Source organism: Arachis stenosperma, chromosome 3 (genome assembly GCF_014773155.1).
Source record: "Arachis stenosperma cultivar V10309 chromosome 3, arast.V10309.gnm1.PFL2, whole genome shotgun sequence".
In the NCBI taxonomy this organism is placed as follows: domain Eukaryota; kingdom Viridiplantae; phylum Streptophyta; class Magnoliopsida; order Fabales; family Fabaceae; genus Arachis; species Arachis stenosperma.
In genome coordinates, this window is record NC_080379.1 from 3182338 (window position 1) to 3200290 (window position 17953).

General features: G+C 36.6%; 4 protein-coding genes across 6 annotated transcripts; 2 read left to right on the forward strand and 2 right to left on the reverse strand.

Moving 5' to 3' along the window:
- The first annotated feature begins 845 nt into the window (after positions 1 to 845).
- On the forward strand, positions 846 to 6338 carry LOC130968742 (uncharacterized). Of its 3 annotated transcripts, none has more exons than XM_057894189.1 (13): positions 846 to 918; positions 1314 to 1846; positions 2588 to 2790; positions 2893 to 3090; positions 3266 to 3337; positions 3436 to 3531; positions 3806 to 3885; positions 4030 to 4108; positions 4485 to 4695; positions 4807 to 5003; positions 5093 to 5192; positions 5289 to 5378; positions 5483 to 6338. In XM_057894189.1, exons 2-13 carry the CDS (start codon positions 1321 to 1323, stop codon positions 6208 to 6210), a joined length of 2580 nt encoding a protein of 859 aa, XP_057750172.1. In that variant the 5' UTR covers positions 846 to 918; positions 1314 to 1320; the 3' UTR covers positions 6211 to 6338. The 3 variants fall into 3 exon arrangements, with proteins under 3 accessions (XP_057750172.1, XP_057750170.1, XP_057750171.1); XM_057894187.1 differs by lacking the exon at positions 846 to 918 and adding an exon at positions 925 to 1206; XM_057894188.1 differs by lacking the exon at positions 846 to 918 and having other exon boundaries at positions 1226 to 1846.
- A 937-nt stretch (positions 6339 to 7275) lies between these two features.
- LOC130969862 (DNA damage-repair/toleration protein DRT100-like) lies at positions 7276 to 8415 on the reverse strand. The gene has a single exon (XM_057895765.1). The coding sequence runs from the start codon at positions 8413 to 8415 to the stop codon at positions 7276 to 7278; it is 1140 nt and encodes a 379-aa protein (XP_057751748.1).
- Positions 8416 to 9440: 1025 nt separating this feature from the next.
- On the reverse strand, positions 9441 to 10800 carry LOC130970295 (DNA damage-repair/toleration protein DRT100-like). The gene has a single exon (XM_057896332.1). The coding sequence runs from the start codon at positions 10739 to 10741 to the stop codon at positions 9641 to 9643; it is 1101 nt and encodes a 366-aa protein (XP_057752315.1). The 5' UTR covers positions 10742 to 10800; the 3' UTR covers positions 9441 to 9640.
- A 3795-nt stretch (positions 10801 to 14595) lies between these two features.
- On the forward strand, positions 14596 to 17611 carry LOC130969875 (protein MAIN-LIKE 1-like). Its single transcript, XM_057895779.1, has 4 exons — positions 14596 to 14667; positions 15339 to 16081; positions 16165 to 16252; positions 16346 to 17611. Exons 1-4 carry the CDS (start codon positions 14596 to 14598, stop codon positions 17609 to 17611), a joined length of 2169 nt encoding a protein of 722 aa, XP_057751762.1.
- Positions 17612 to 17953: the final 342 nt, after the last annotated feature.

Below are 17953 nucleotides of genomic sequence, written 5' to 3' on the forward strand. Positions count from 1 at the left end.
GTTAACTACACTTCGATTTCTATCTTTCTTAATTTATTTCTTTGTCCATTCTTCATCGGTGAACAACTGTAATCTATCAGTAATTGCTTTCTTTTTCTCTCTTCAGTGATTAAGATAAAATATTTGCAAGGATATTATTAATTATTAAGTAACCATTACTCTCAATCCATATATATATATCTTACCTTTCACGAGATGACCTTTTTTTGGTGGCAATTTAATTTCTTAGCTGCACCTTCTTCACTCTAACCATATATATAAATGCAGCTAAGCTAGTGGATTCATATATATACTAGTTTATCAATAATATTTTTCAGTTTATCCAAAAAAAGAAAAATCAATATTTTTCTTTTCTTTTCTCTTGACTTTATTACTTGTCTAGGCTGTCATCATTGACTATATTTTTTTTATTTTTAATGTTAATATAAATTTAAAAAAGGTATTCAATTTCATGAAAAAAAAAGATATTTATTCATTTTTAAAATTCTTGTTTCAAAATTATTGTATTCCCCAAAATTTTCTCAACTTCCTTTCTTTTGAAAAAAAAAAAAAAACTTGAAATATGTCAACGAGGATTGTTTAGGGTTAAGGTGGGTCAAGAAGATATTTGTACTAATTAACTGAAAAGTGAAAACACAAGTTTATGCAAATGAAACTTGAATGTCAAATTGTCAATAACATCATAAAAATATTATCATACGCTTTTTTAGATAACTATTTATTCTATTATATTTAATAATTGAGTATTTGTATAAAATTATTTTATACAAATAATATATTAAAATTAAATTTTAATAGCAATTATATATATATATGATCACTACGTGGTGCATTTCATATAGAAATGAATCGTTCATTAATTGTATATTCGGTTAATTATAGGAGATGATTAAGCAGATATAAATTGAAGAGAAAAAAGTGAGAGATCCCATTCAGTTCACAGTTCAGAGTTCACAGTTCACATGTTTATGATTATGTTGTCTTACTCTTAACTGTTCACCCTTGTTGTGCTCTGCCTCTGCCTGTGTCTCTCTTTTGACTTTTTCTCTTCTCTTTCTTCCCTCAATTTTCTCTCTGCCTTCAATTGGGATATACCCATCAACCCATACTTCCTTTTTTATGAAGAACAAAATATATATTATATAGTGTTTACCTTTGTTGTTATTTATTCAATTCAATTCTAGTTCTACTCAAACTTGAACACAGGTTGTTTGTTATAATGCCTCAGTCTACTTTGGTAACCGTTTTGCCTTTGGTTTTAAACTTTGAAGCCTCAAAACTAACCCATTGTTTTTGTTGTTTGAAATTCTCAGGAAGAGGATGAAGGAGGAGGCTTCTGTTGTTCTCTTATTGCTTACTTTGTCACTTGTTGTGTGTTGTTGCTATGCACAGACAAAAGAGTGCACAAACATTCCAACACAATCACACTCCTTCCGCTATGAACTCTTGACTTCCAAGAATGAAACTTGGAAGAAAGAAGTGATGTCTCATTTCCATTTGACACCAACAGATGATTCAGCATGGGCTGATTTGCTTCCAAGGAGGTTCCTATCACAGAGGGACCAACATGATTGGGCATTCATGTACAGGAAAATCAAGAACCTTGGTGTGTTTAAGGACTCTCCTGAGGCTGCAGGGTTCCTCAAAGAGGTGCCCTTGCAGGATGTGAGGCTGCCCTTGGATTCAATCCATGGCAGGGCACAGAACACCAACTTGGAGTATCTCTTGATGTTGGATGTCGACAGGTTGCTATGGAGTTTCAGGAAGACAGCTGGTCTTGATACTCCTGGGACACCTTATGGAGGATGGGAAGGTTCCAATGTTGAGCTCAGGGGTCATTTTGTTGGTTAGTATATTTATTTCATTGATCTTCTAAACTACTATTGGTGCTGGTGTTTTTCTTTTTAAATTTAATTTCTATGCTCTCTTAGTGTTTTGGTATGTGTTGGTGAATTTTGATGTTGTTTATTTATACTTAGCTTCTTAGGTTAAAAACTTAAAATGACTTGTCAACCTACCGCAATAATTTATATTAAAAAATAGTTATTGATTTATATAGTTAACCTGACTAAGTTAGAATATGCTCTATTTTTTGTTGTTCATATACTCAGCTCTTCAAGTTTCTCTGTAAAGACTTTAAATTGCAAAAGGAAAACATAATAGCCCATATCAGATTATTGTTGATTCTTATTCATTATAAGATTCAAAAGGGTCTCTTGTGATGATCTGAGAAAAGATTAAAGTGTTTATTTGAATTTAAAATGGAAGGTGTATTTATAGACCAATCCACCCAAACAGCCAATAATGTTTACAGGCTTTGGTAAAGCTGGTCTTTCTGTATTGAAGGACTCATTGAAATTTATGGATTTCAAGTACTGAGTTTTGTTCAATTGGTCTGATGTTTATTCACGATACCTGCACTGTCTTTCTCACACAGATGTTTAGATACGGATGCATATTTTGTTCTCCTTGGGATTTTAGCACTGTACCATCTTGCAAAGTACATTACCCTTGTTGCAACTTTTCAACCTCTGCAATTCACTTTCCATGTTTGGTCTATAATTGCATGTTTTTAACACTTCTGCAGGGCATTACTTAAGTGCATCAGCTCTAATGTGGGCGAGCACACAGAATGATAAATTGAAGGATAAAATGTCAGCCGTTGTCGCCGGTCTCTCTGCCTGTCAGCAGAAAATTGGAACTGGATATCTCTCTGCATTTCCATCTGAGTTTTTTGACAGATTTGAAGCTATTCAGCCTGTGTGGGCTCCCTATTACACCATTCACAAGGTACAATAAAAAAAGTAGATTTTACTTGCAAGTGCTTTCTTTTGGCCTCAATACATTAATGAAATTCTTTCTTTTGTTATCAAAAAAATTAATCTTTAACAGATATTGGCCGGCCTATTGGATCAACATACTTTTGCTGGAAATCCTCAAGCTCTAAAAGTTGTGACATGGATGGTTGATTACTTTTACAACCGAGTGTTGAATGTAATAACAAAGAACACTATAAGTAGGCACTATGAATCACTGAATGAGGAAACTGGGGGAATGAATGATGTCCTTTACAGATTGTTCACGTTAACGGTTAGTTCGTGCATTAGCTCTCATGTTGTTTCAATTGATTTTACGATTTTTTCTGTTGATATCAGTATAGCTGTTGGCTTACAAGACTTCTTTAAAGAATATAGCACATTGCATTTATTTTTTTTTTTCTGAAACTTCACTCTCGAGATGAAGCTGTCATGTTTATTTTCTGCAGGCAGATCCAAAGCATTTAATGTTGGCTCACCTTTTTGACAAGCCATGTTTTTTAGGATTGCTTGCTGTACAGGTAGTGATTATAATATTCTTTCTTGATAGATATTCCACACTGTACGATCCTTCAAATGTAATAGCTGTTTTTGAAATTCTCTCTCTTTTTCCATGTAGGCTAATGACATAACTAATTTTCATGCTAATACACATATCCCCGTTGTTATTGGAGCTCAAATGCGGCATGAAGTCACTGGCGATCCACTTTATAAGGTGAATTGCTTTATGCATACTGTAGATTTCTGAAATAGATATCTTTTAGTTTGAGCAAAGTTGTTTATATTTACCATGTTTCTGGTTCAATGTTGTTTAATTACTTTAAATTTTTCAACATGTAATTTAGGGTTCGTTTAGGTGTACCATATTATCTGTATACTCCTCCCAAATATTGGGTATGTTTAGTAGTTTTAATGGAAATATAAATTAAGCCAAGCAGTCATGCTTTTCAAGTTTCTAAGCTCTGCCTTTTTTTTTCTTTGGGTGTTAGGATATTGGGACATTCTTTATGGACATTATTAACTCTTCTCACAGCTATGCTACTGGAGGAACATCAGTGTCGGAGTTCTGGTATGATGATATCGGCATTTTTAGTTTAAGTTCTTGTTATCCATTGAATGATTGTTTCATTCTAAATGGGCATCAATCAAGTCTAGGAAGTGTTCTGTACCTTTATATAACTTTCTAAGCTCCTTCATTTTGGTTTTTGCACAGGCATAATCCAAAGAGAATAGCAGACAACTTAAAAACAACAGAAACTGAAGAATCATGCACAACTTACAACATGTTGAAAGTATGCAATTAATTATATCTCTTTTCTTTCAGCTCATCTTGCAGCTTGAATCCAGGAAGTTAAAGATGTGCAGATGAAAATCTTTCATGATTATTTGAATTCTTGGAAGAGGGAAATAAGTTAGAAGGGGATCTCTCAAATATCACCACATTGTATTTCATTAGACATATAACATAGTTCTTGTCTTGCTACTTTCTCGATGGGATATGTTATCAAATGCTGATTCATTTGTTTTATATGGAGATATAGTTTATATGTTTGAGTGTGATGTAACATTTGATATTCAGATAAATTTTAGTTTCTTTCTGTTGAAATATTTACGTAATTCTATATTGTTTCCATCATCTTACATTCCGAAAATAAAACCATTTCTCAGGTTTCTCGCCACCTATTTAGATGGACCAAGGAGGTTTCTTATGCAGATTATTATGAACGCGCCTTGACGAATGGTGTACTTAGCATTCAAAGGGGAACAGATCCTGGAGTGATGATTTATATGCTTCCCCTAGCCAGAGGGGTTTCCAAGGCCAAAACTGGACATGGCTGGGGAACACAGTTTGATTCTTTCTGGTGCTGCTATGGAACAGGTTGATATCTATGCTATCTATTTACTTTCTGAATTGTGCCTAACTACACCATATCTGCACTCCTTCGTTATGTTATGTTATGAACTTCTCTTTCTCTTTCATGTTCACTAGGAATTGAGTCATTCTCAAAGCTTGGAGATTCTATCTATTTTGAAGAGCAGGCGAATGAACCTACTCTTTATATCATTCAGTATATATCAAGCTCCTTTAATTGGAAATCAGGGGAAATTGGGATCAATCAAACAGTAGATCCAGTTGTTTCATGGGATCCTTACCTAAGAGTCACATTTACATTTTCTCCTAATGAGGTAACAACTAGAATATCTTATTGAATCTCAGTACCTCTATATTCAACATGTTTAATCTAGTCATATCATCTAATCTTCAATTTTTTCAGAAAACTGGGAGTACGTTGAAATTTCGCATACCATCTTGGACTAGTTTGGATGGTGCCAAAGCAACATTGAACGATGCAACTTTATCTCTACCAAGTCCTGGTATGAATCTTCTTTTTATCATAAAAAAGAGGAAAAGGGAGAATAATAGAAATGAGCAGAAGACTAACATTGACATTTTATTCTGTGTTCTTGAAGGAAATTTTTTGTCAGTAAGCCGACAGTGGAGTGCAGGTGACAAACTGAAGCTTCAGTTGCCTATTACCATCAGAACAGAGGCCATAAAAGGTAGCTTCACAAAATAAGCCATGTGCATTGAATTCTAGTATTCTTAATCTGAAGTTAGAGTATAGACTTATAATGAAAATACTTGCTTTCTGAATTAAATTCAGATGACAGGCCTGAATATGCATCTGTTCAAGCAATTCTTTATGGACCATATCTCCTTGCCGGCCATACAACTGGTGATTGGGACATTAACTCTGGCGGTAAAACAACTTCTGGAGATTGGATTACCCCAGTTTCTGCCAGCTACAATAGTCAACTATTCACTTTGTACCAAGGCTTTGCAAACTCAACTTATGCCTTAACAAACACAAACCAATCATCACTTACAATGGAATCATTACCTACATCTACATCAGACCCTGATTCTGCCATTGACAAAACATTTAGGCTAGTCCCAAAAGATCCTTCCACAAAGTTCTCTACATGGAAGGATCTTATTGGCAAATCCGTGACGATAGAACTATTTAATCCCCCTGGCATGTATGTGATTCACCAAGGACCAAACCAACCTCTTATCATTGATCAATCCAAAAGTGCGGCATCTTCTTCCTTTATCGTGGTACAAGGCTTGGATGGACAAAAGGAAACGGTATCTTTGAAATCTGAAAGCGATGATGGTTGCTTTGTTACCACTGATGGAGGAGTGAAGCTCAGTTGCAGTGGCTCTGGAGATGATTTTAACCAAGCAGCAAGCTTTGTTATAGAAGAAGGAATAAGGAAATATAATCCTATTAGCTTTGTGGCTAAGGGTGCAAAGAGGGATTTTCTCTTGGAGCCATTGTTCACATTCAAAGATTTGCCTTATACTGTTTATTTCAACATTCAAAGTTGATGTAAGAGTTGTCATTATATTTTATTATTTTCTTCTTCTCTCCCACATGGTATATAGTAAGTGGAATAAACATCATATGAGTTTGATCTATAATCAAATAAACAAAAAAAAAACAATATTCATTTGTAGAGCAAGTTGTAGTCCATTTTTCTCGTCTGTTCCAACTAACATGTCTTTCTTATTCATTTATAGAAAAGAAGGAAAGCATTAATAAATATATATATAGATATATATGTAACTTGTAGATGTTGATAGTTTATTTTCAGATAAAAATTCTAAAAGAAAAGAAGTTACAAAGAGATGTTAAGTATAGGGAACTCTTTTAAACACAAATTTGGACACAACGAAAAATCCAATCAATCCAAAAGTGACCCGTCTTCTTCTTTTGTTGTGGTAAATGGATGGATGGAAAAGATGGAACACTATGTATCTTTGAAACCTGAAACTCTGAAAGTAATCATGGTTGCTTTGTTACCACTCATGGAGTAGTAGTAGTGAAGCAGCTGAGTTGCAAAGGTTCTGATGCTGCTTTCAATAAAGCTGCAAGCTTCACTTTGCAAGGAGTGTGGAAACTGAATCCTATTAGCTTCGTGGCTAAAGGGCAAAAGAGTGATTTCCTCTTGGTGCCACAGATTTGCCTTACACAGCTTATTTCAACTTCCATGAATGAAGTAAACGCAAGTCTTACAATATATCTTTTTTTTTCTTCTTTCCCCATTTGGTGTGAAAAATGCAGAATGAACATCATACATAGGATTACATAAAATCATATAATCAACGTTTATTGCGTTATTACTACAAAATTATATATAGTATCAATTATCACCATTTAATTGTAAACATTGTATTAACACATATGTATATATATTAAGCACACGGCTTCTAGTACCCAACAATAACTAATAGGTGAAAACTCAAGTGAAGTCGACTTTACGTAAAGTTGATATTTGACGGTCGTTAGATGAAAATTTAGTCAAATTAATCAAATCATCTAAAGGTTTTCGAGTATCAACTTCACGTAACGTCGACTCAACACTTTCCAAACTTGATCAAAGAGATGCAAACTCAAACTGTTTCTTGAGTGCACGGCTTAAGAGGCATGCCACATAGGCACTTATTATGCTCAAACGACGTCGTTCTCAGACGATCAAACGGTTCACCACTAGGAATCCTCCCACACAAATGGTTATGACTCAAATCCATGTGACCAATGTAATTAGCAGAACTCAACGACTTTGGAACCGAACCACTCAAGTTGTTAAAAGACAGATCCAGGTTTATGAAATACGAACGCTCTCCGAACACGTCAGCAATTTCCCCACTCAGCATGTTCCCTCTCAGATCCAAATGAGTCATCCTCGAACCCAAAACCGTGGAAGGAATCTCACCCGTTAATCTGTTATACTTCAGTTTTAGCGAGTCAAGAACCGGCATCCGGCCCAGTGGCTCGTGAACCTTACCCGACAACCGGTTCATTGAGAGGTCCAGAACGGCCAGACCATAAATCCTGGAAATCGTTTCGGGGATCGGACCGGTTAAAAGGTTATGGCTCAAGAAAGCCCGGTTCAGGTTGTTGAGCCGGCCGAAGTCCGTTGGAATGTGACCTCTCATGAGGTTGTTACGGAGATCGAGGTGTACGAGGTTCCTGAGGTTAGTTAGAGTCGTTGGAATGGTTCCCGAGATGCGATTGTCTGCGAGATTGAGCATTGTAAGTTGTGTGAGGCTTCCTATGCTTTTAGGGACCTCTCCAGTAATGCTGTTATTAGAGAGGTCTAATATTTGAAGTAAGGAAAGAGTTTGAATACAAGAAGGGATAATTCCCGAAATGCCCTTCCAATCAGAGATTGTGATGGATGAGAGTTGTGTGAGGTTGCATATGGAAGGGGAAATGTGGCCGGTCATGTAGCCGGTGGTGGCGTGACGGTTGAGGCGACGGCGATTGTCGGGGACGGTTAGGCCGTTGAGGTTGATTTGGGCTACACGTCGGGTGGTCGGGTCGCATGCAATGCCGTACCATTTGTAGCAGCAGTTGGTGCCGCGCCACGTGTGGAAGATTCCGAAGTTTGGTTCGTAGAGGGAGGCCTTGATGGCCATTAGGGATGCCCATTCTGATGAAGGGCAAGATTGTACTAATTGTAATTGTGTAATTAGAGCTACTAGTGACGTCACTACCGAGAGTGTAACTAAACTTGCACTTATACACATTGTGCTCTGTGATTTGTAAGTGTGTGTGCATGCATGTCACTTAGTATAGGAATTAGCTTGGTATGTATATATATACCTCTCATAAAGGTTATAAAATGTTGAATTATGAATTTTTATAGACATCACAACAACTTTAGTACCTTTATTCTCTGTGATCACTTATGCCAGAATGCGTGACAATTGATGGAGCTGTCAGATGAAATAAAGTAGTAGGATTTAATTTCCTCAAATATCCAATACATAGTTGTCTTCTTGATCAAGAGTTTCCCATATTTGATGCATAGGAATAACATTTTTGTGTTGTAGTACAGAGTTCTTATGGCCATTTAAAAAAGGAGAAGTGGTAAAAATGAGGTGGAGATCAGATGATTGGAAGAATAATAATTCACATGCGAACAACAAGTATAACATATAGATGTGCATTTTTAGTTAGCATAAGCTAAGGGATTGATTCTTGGGGCATAAGGATTAATGTTGTTGATTTTTTTTTTAAGTTAATTTTGTTGGGGAAGTTAGTTCTGTTAAAAATGCAAGGAAGGAATTTCGTAGATGTAGATTTTGAAAGTGATGGTGCATGGTGGGGCTGGATCTAATGTATAGTGTTTAATCCTTTTCATGCGGTGGGTGTAATATAACTATCCTTGAGTTAGAGTGAGATACATGCCTGTTTTGATCGATCCAAATAATGGAGATTAAATGAGTATCTGTGTGTCTATATGTTTTAGGCTTATTAGGTACACATTAAAAAGCTATAGGAATGAAACTAATGAAGATTGTTATTTCACTTTAATTTGACACTTTATGTGTTTAGTATGAGATTCAGCTGTTGTGGCAAAGCAGTTCTTTTTAAAGTGATCTAGTTATAGCTTATTATAGCTATCACATCTCAGCTAAAGAGGCAAATTCAAAGTTGGTTTTTGTAGGGGCACTAGCTGCGAAGCTAGTCTTCACTCTTCATCACTAGCTATTTCAGGACACGTACACGAGATATATAGCTAGAAGGCATTCTTGAATACAAAGGATACCATATATTTTGATTTGGATAAAGTTAATTTAACCTTATCAAGAATAACTTACTTTTCTGGCTTATCACAGATAGAGCGACATACATATGGTTTACAACAACAAAAAAAATAGAGGTTCCTTCGAAGAATAACTTACTTTTCTAGCTCACAAATACAGACGCATTTTGAAAGAACACGAAAAATAAACAAAAGAATAATAATTAGCAAGCTTTGAGTAGTGGCTTCCCACAGAGACAATCATTGTGGGCGAATGAGGACTCATCAAGAGTATCAAACACACCGCCCTTTGGAATTGGGCCACACAAGTGATTATAGCTCAAATCAAGAAACCCAATAAATGCAGCTTTAGCAATGGATTTAGGGATCGAACCCCTAAAATTATTGTAACCTAATTCCAAACATGTAAAATAAGACTTTGGCCCAAACGAATCAGGTATATAACCCTCCAGCATGTTATGGCTCAAGTCCAAATCACTGATACCTGAGCCCAATAGGCCCGATGGAATCTTTCCCGAAAGGTTGTTTGTATTCAAATTTAGTGTTGCTAGAACTGGCATTCGGCCCAATGACTCAGGTATAGGCCCAGATAGCCTGTTTCGAGAAAGATCCAGATCCACGAGACGATACATTCGAGAAATTGAGACCGGAATTGGCCCACTAATCTGGTTCCCGCTAAGGAAGGCCCGGCTCAGAAACTTTAGTTGGCCCAAACTGTTTGGGATCGGGCCAGAGATTCTGTTGTTACGGAGGTCAAGGTACGTTAATCCGGTCAACGACGAAATCGATGCCGGTATTACGCCGGTGATGGAGTTGTCGGCGGCGCTAAGATGCGTCAGCTGCCGGAGGTTTCCGATGTTGGAGGGGAGGGTTCCGGTGATTCGGTTTCCAGTGAGATCGATGATGCGGAGGAAGGAGAGGGAGGTGATGCAGGGAGGAACGTCGCCGGAGATTCCTTGCCAGTCAGTGATGACGATGCTGGAGAGGCTAGCGAGTTTGCAGATCTCCGGGGAGATGTGACCGGCCATGTATCCCTGGCGATGAGGCTTCTCGAACGTTGTGTAGAGCGTGGTGGCACGGAGGTTGATCTCGGCTACTCTGCCGGAGTTCTGGTCGCATGCTACGCCGAGCCAGTTCCGGCAGCAGTTAGTGCCGGTCCATGAGTTGAAGATTCCGCCGTTGTACGGCTCCCGGAGAGCAGCCTTGAAGGCTAATAGTGCTTCCCGTTCGGAGGGCGGGCACGAGTTCGCAGCGGAAATTACCGCGGCGAGAAATAGTAAGGTGGCTGCTGCTGTCACAGACATTGTAATTTGGACTTTGGAGTTGCAAGTTGCAAGAACGTGAATATATAGACTATAGAGAGAGTAGCGTGGCTACTTAATTACTTAGCTTGTGCATCAGAGTTTGGAAATTCTGACAACTACTTAAATATTTTGATGGAGCCTTCTCAAATGATTCTGCTCCCTCTCATCATGTCAACTTAATTCATAAATAAATAACAAATTTTAGTCAAGGAATGGCTTCACTCGTCCACATTTAAGTAAGGATCATTAGATGTTTAAATCTCATCTTAGGATTTAAAATTTAATAAAATATTTCATTTGTGAATTTTGTTTGGCTAGAAACTTTAACACTGTAATAACATGTAATCTTAAAATAAGGTGACTTTTTATATCCTTTAATTTAGAGTTCCAAGCTCGAATATTTTCACAACAATATATATTTGACTTTCAAGTTACTCCATCTCACATCACATGTTAACTCTTTTAATTTGGTTGTCTTGCAGGAAGGAAGTTTCTAATATATTGATATAGTTCTTGATAAATGTGTTAAATCTTCGTAGAGCATTTGTTTATTGTGATTATTGTACCAAGAAATAATCCAGATATAAAATTTGAACAAGGAGAAAGGCAACTTGGGTTTTCAACGCATAAACTCCAGCCCTAGCCTTCCATGCATGTTTAGTTTCTCAATTATTTATTATCTCCCTTGTTAAAATTAGTATTCAAAGGGAAGGAAACCGACCAACCAGTGAAGGCTTTAAAGTTTTTTTTATGTAAGTTTAATGCATAATTAAATTAGGACTTTACTAGGTAGACAATGATTTTGTGAATTATGTGAATAATTGACTATAAAATTAGTCCGATAAAATAAAAATATACTATACTCTTAAATTATTTATCTAAATCTTAATATTAGAATAATCATCCACACACTTAATGAATTTAATATTTAATATATTTATTGTTCATATATTTTAGTATTTTTATTGTCTAGCTGTATTTTTTCATTAAATCATGCTAATGACTTCAAAGTGGTGATTTATTACGTTAAAAATATAACTATCCAAAATATTTAAGAGACAATAAAAAATTAGTTCACATTATTTTAATATTATCTTATTTTACACTATTTAATTACCACTTAACTTATTTTATATTCCTTAATTATTATTTGAATAATTAAATAATATTACATATAGTAAGTGTATAACTTGACACATCATATACATAAAATTATAGATATCAAGTTAGATTATTAAGATAACTGTTCTGAAGATTATTTAAAATTAAGTTGTTTTTGGATTTGAGCGTGAGATCTAAATCATTTGAGGTAGTGTCTGATGTTTATCGGTGTTAAAGTGCCAGCGTCTAAATTTTTTGTGAAGAGGTAGAGGATGGTGCCTACAAATGACACTAATGTTTTAAGTTAGCAAGAGTTTTAGGCAAGTTTTTAGTAAATTAATTTCAAAGAATATTTTAGGGTATTAGGATATTTATAAATGTAAATGTAGAGTCAATAACTATTTTTTAGAATAGTTTCGTCTTTGATGGTAGCTAAATAACCATTCCTTTCTGTTAGAAAAATTGTTGATATATCTCATCTAGATGAAAGAAAAAAACAAAATTGTAGGAGTTAGTTTATTAATTCAAGTAGATAAGGTCAAAATTTATGTCATCCAAATTCTTATATATAGATTGAGCTTTGCTCACTTTATGCTTAGCTGTGTTTTAGATCAGAGTATAAATAATAACTTTAAGATATTATTTCTCTAACATAATCAAATAATTTATTATTATTTTTTTATTAATTTAAATTTTTTAAATAAAACAATTTTATAACATGGTATAAAATTTTTATGACAAAAAATTTAGAGTTTAATCCTCATTAATGATTCTCTGGAATATAATTTTAATATAAAATATAAAATCTTATACAAATTTTACATAAATATAAAAGATACTCTTGTTACAATATTCAAAGTAAATACAAATTTTATTTTTATTTGTTTATATTTAATTGAGTACAGTATATTTTTTGTCTCTAATAATTATATTTTTTTTAAAAAATTATATTCTTAATATTTAATTTCATTCACCTTATCTCAAACATTTTTAATTTATGTCAAAATTTGTTATAATTTTTTTTTAATTTGTCCTCAACATTTTATATAGAATTAAGTTTAGGGATAATTTTGATGTAAATAAAAAATGTTTAAATACAACTAAAACGTCTGAGATATTTAAAAAAAAATAATATTAAAAATAGAAAAATATAATTTATCTTATTTAATTTTATCTTAAAATTTTGTATGGAATCTTTTTTATCACAATCAAGTGACATGCAAATTGGATTTTCCAATTGTTTGTTCAATTTGCGCAATTAAAAAGCATAATGGAAACGAGATATGTGCCTCTCGATCGAGTTTGAGCTTTGAATCGTCACATGTCAACATGTGCAAGGTATATACATGCATGGATTTTCATTTCAACCATTTTTGTTATAATTATGATCAGAATGGCATGCTTATACCTCGATCCACGCGCATATTTTTCCTCTAAACATTAATTAAGCATATGAACATATTATATACATCAGTAATGATAACCAATGAAACGCTCTAAGTTTGTATGTCGTTCATCATGAAATATTTTTAGTGGATTACGTCGTATTCGTTTAATCTCCAGAGGTCTAATTACATGAAAAAAATGTAGTTACGCAATTGAAGAGATGAAATATTCTTGCTGTGACAGAACTTCACAGAAGTGAGTGTATCTAAGATACACTTGTGCCTTAAAAAAATACATTCCAAAGATTCAAATGTCCATTAAGGGAATATGCAGAAGAAAGCTCGAATCCTTAGGGTGTGTTTATAATCCTTTTTTATATTAGTTTTTTATGAGCACTTCATGTCAAAGTTCTTTTTATTGATTAATGAATAATTATTTAAATCAGTTGTTAAGAATTTTAAAAGTATATTTTTTAATTTTTTAAAAAAATCAATACACAAAAATATTTTTAAAATTTTATTTTTATAGACAAATCAATTTTTAATTTATTTTTACACAGAGTAATTATCTAAATCAATCCCTAAGAATTTAAAAGTAGATATTTTAATTCCTAAAAAAATTAATACACGAATTAATTCTTAATATTTTTTTTCAGACATAACAGTTCTAATTCCATTTTTCAATACAACTCACTAATAAAAAATGCAAATTTGACACATTTTTTTTATTAACATAATTTTTGTATACATTATAAATCAAAGAAAAATAATATGTATGTGCCACATAGATGTATATGTTAAGTTAGTCTAATTATAAAATTGAATTGATAATTTAGTAATCAAGTTGAGATTCAAGTGAAAATAGAATAATAATTTTGATTATACTTAATTTCTAGGGTAAAAAACCCAAATGAGCCAAGGAGAGCTCAAAATTACTCAATTCAGCCAAATGAAAAATCCATACATGAATCAACCAGGATGAATTATTATATAATTCGAATCAATATGATTCGAATTATACTTGCATGTAATTCGAATTGATATGATTCGAATTACTAGGAAGCCAAAAAACCAATGAAGTTCGAAACAAGTTGTTTCGAATTACATCAAGCTAATTCGAATTTACTTAATTCGAATTACTAGGAGAAGCGGATCATAGAGAGGTTCGAATCTAGTTGATTCGAATTAGGTGAAAATTGAGTTGCATAGTAATTCGAATCAACTTGATTCGAATTACAAGGGATTCGGCTATAAAAGGAGTTCGAGTCAAGTTCATTCGAATCACTTTCTCATTCTCCAACCCCACCAAATCCCAGAGAAGAAGACCAACGTTCAGTACGAGTGCGACCAGAGCGGCTGTTTCTGTCGATGGGGGACGATCCGGGAAGGCTTTATCGTTTGGATGGAGTAGCTCATATTGCCGGTGTGATCAACGACGAGGTTAGTGGTTTATGAAAGCGGTTTATGATAACGGTATTTGTTAATGGTTTTTTATAATGGTTTATGTTACTGTTAGTGGTTTAGGATAGTGGTTTAGGAAAGTAGTGTAGGCTAGTGGTTTTCGTTAATGGTTTTTTATAGCGGTTTATTTAAGTGTTAGGTGTGTATGCAAGTGGTTTAGGCCAGTAGTTTTTTTTAGTGGTATTTGAAATTATTTTTTGTAAGCGGTTTGTGTTAATGGTTTTGGGTAGTGGTTTTAGTGATGGTTAGCGGTTTGGGATCGTGGTTTAGGGTGGTGGTGTAGGACAGTGGTTTTTGTTAATGGTTTTTTTTAGCGGTTTATTTTATTGTTAGCGGTTTAAGCAAGCGGTTTAGTCCAGTGGTTTTTGTTAGCGGTTTTTGTACTCGGTTTTTGTTAACGGTTTTGGATAGTGGATTCAGTGATGGTTTAGCAGTTAACGGTAGTGGTATATGATAAATGTGAAAATGCATATGTTTTTGTTAATGGTATTGGCACGTGGTTTGAGTGAGCGGTTTGTGTATGAAATGTTGGTTGTTTTTTTTTATATCTTTTACCCATCATGATTTATTTTCTGGTTCCTTATAAAATAGATCGCTTATGTTAGAGGTTTGTGCATCTGTTCTAATTATGCGGTTTATGTACTGGCCAGCCTCGTCGTTGCATATCCAGCGTTAGGCGGCAACAGGGGATGCGTCTTGATGAGAGGTATGTTCCGTACTTGCAGATGGCGGGACTTTACCATCTTGCGAGACTGAACGACAGATGGTTCCGACTAGACGAGCCCCTAGTCAGCGCATTCGTCGAGAGGTGGCGGCCTGAGACGCACACCTTCCACATGCCGTTCGGAGAGTGCACTATCATGCTTCAGGACGTCGCATACCAGCTGGGGTTGCCAGTCGACGGAGATTACGTTAGTGGTTGCCTTACCGACTTCCACCTTTACATTGAGGGTGGGAGACCTGCTTGGCAGTGGTTCCATGAGTTGCTCGGTGTTTTACCTCCCGAGAACCAGGTGCAGAAATTCGCAGTCAACTGCACCTGGTTTCAGGAGACATTTGCAGAGTGTCCAGACGGGGCAGATGAGGAGACAGTTAGGCGCTTTGCCCGGGCTTATATCATGATGTTATTGGGTACGCAGCTGTTTGCCGACAAGTCCGGCAATCGTATACACATCAGATGGCTACCTTATGTTGCTCGGCTTGAGGAGATGGGTCGCTACAATTGGGCGTCGGCGGCACTAGCATGGCTGTACAGGTGCATGTGCCGAGTCGCCAACAGACATGTGGTGAAGTTAGCTGGCCCGTTACAGTTATTACAGTCTTGGATCTTCTGGAGGTTTCCCACACTTAGACCATCTGGGTATGATGAGATCAGCTGGCCCCTTGCCTCGAGGTACCGTTATTGTTTTGTACTATATATTCTTCTTGTTTTTACTTTCAATTATGCAACCAATTCTTATGTTTTCTTGTACGCAGATTGTCTGGTTACAATCCTGAGATTAGCAACAAGGGACCTCGGGTACAGATGGCTCGCATGAAGATCGACTTGTTACAGCCTCGGCAGGTAAGTACGCAGAACATTTGTTTATCTGAAGTCATTGTTTCAGTTTATAGCTCTTAACTAAGTCTACAAACGATTTGATTTTGATTTTTTCAGTTCATATGGATGCCCTATAGCGCACTCGACGTCATCCAGGTTGTCCATCCTGAGGTGTTGGAGCCTCGGCATACGATGTTATGGCGATGCAGGACGTCCCTGATTTATTTTGCGGTTGTCGAGTGGCATCAGGTTGATAGAGTTTTACCTCAGTTTGGCGGCGTTCAGCCCATACCGTCTCCCGCCCTGAACATCGACTTCCTGATGTCGAAGGACGGGAGAGGAGGTGATCGTTGGTTCCCGGCACAGTACCCTGAGTGGCATCTTCACTGGCAGGAGCGTGCTGATCACATTCTACAGTTTGACATCGTGCCCGACCCCGGACCGTCACATGAGTTCTTGACATGGTGGTATCAGCACGGAAAGAGGTTTTTTTCGCCGGAGATGTTATTGGGGGATCCGAGAGGTGTTCCTATTCCAGATGAGGCGACGCAGAGGGGTGCAGGCCGACTTCCAGACATGGACGGGGTCGAGGATGTTCCTGACAGACGTCGTATTGAGCGGAGAGCACGAGTTAGGACACGTCGTAGCCAGCGTGAGTGGAACTGGGTCGATCGGGCTATGGATGCCGGGGACGACGCAGTTAGGGGTGGGGAGAGAGTTCGTGGTCGCGGAGGCAGGAGGAGGGTGGGTGCTGCTAGACAGGGTGCCCAGATGCCTAGGGGAGGTGATGTTGCGGGGGTTGATAGGGCCCATCAGGGCGGGCATGATGGTGGGTCCCATGGACCTGGTATGGGAGATCCCACGAGTCACACTGATGCTGGGCTTGGAGGTGGAGGTCTTGGAGATTATTTCGTAGGTGTTCCCGGTGATGATCATACCCTTCAGGATAGTACTCCATGGGTGAGTCCTGGCTCGATGTTTGGAGACTTACTTGCTAGTGATGGCATTGTGGCCGAGTTCGGTGGACCACATTTCCTTGATGATATCCGGACCATCATGCAGGAGGATGAGGCTGCAGCCGGACGGGTTAAGACGACAGGGACACAGGCACCCCTGGATGTAGATCTGAATGAGCCTGCCACGGTAGCTCCTGCGCATCCTTTTGCCATGGGTGGGACCCCAGCATCAGCGCAGAGTATTGGATCACACTCAGTTGCTGGCCCGTCGTCATCCAGACCCGTGCATGTTGCGCCTATGACCCCGAGACAGCCAGTTCCGGATGACAGCGACGAGTCGATTGAGGATGAGGAGCCACTCATACGTAGGGGTTACCGGACACGGGTGCCACGCCGTTGCGGCACTGGATCGCACCTATTTAGATGATTCATGGATAGTGGTGTATGTCATGTTGTTATATTTATATTATGTACCTTGTTGGTTGGTTATCATTGTTATGGTATGTACTTTGTTATTATGTTATTTGATATTATGTTATGTACTTTGATGTTTTGTTATGTCATTTACTTTGATGTATTCTATTTTTATGTTATGATTTATTGTTTGATGTTATGTTATTCGTTATCAGGCATCCCATGATATAATGTTGTTTGTTATAGATATAAATTTCAATCATTTAAAAGACATTCAACAGAAATATTTGGTACAAATAACAAGTTTCATTACACATAGGAAACAACCACATTTCCAGACAAGTGCTAATACATT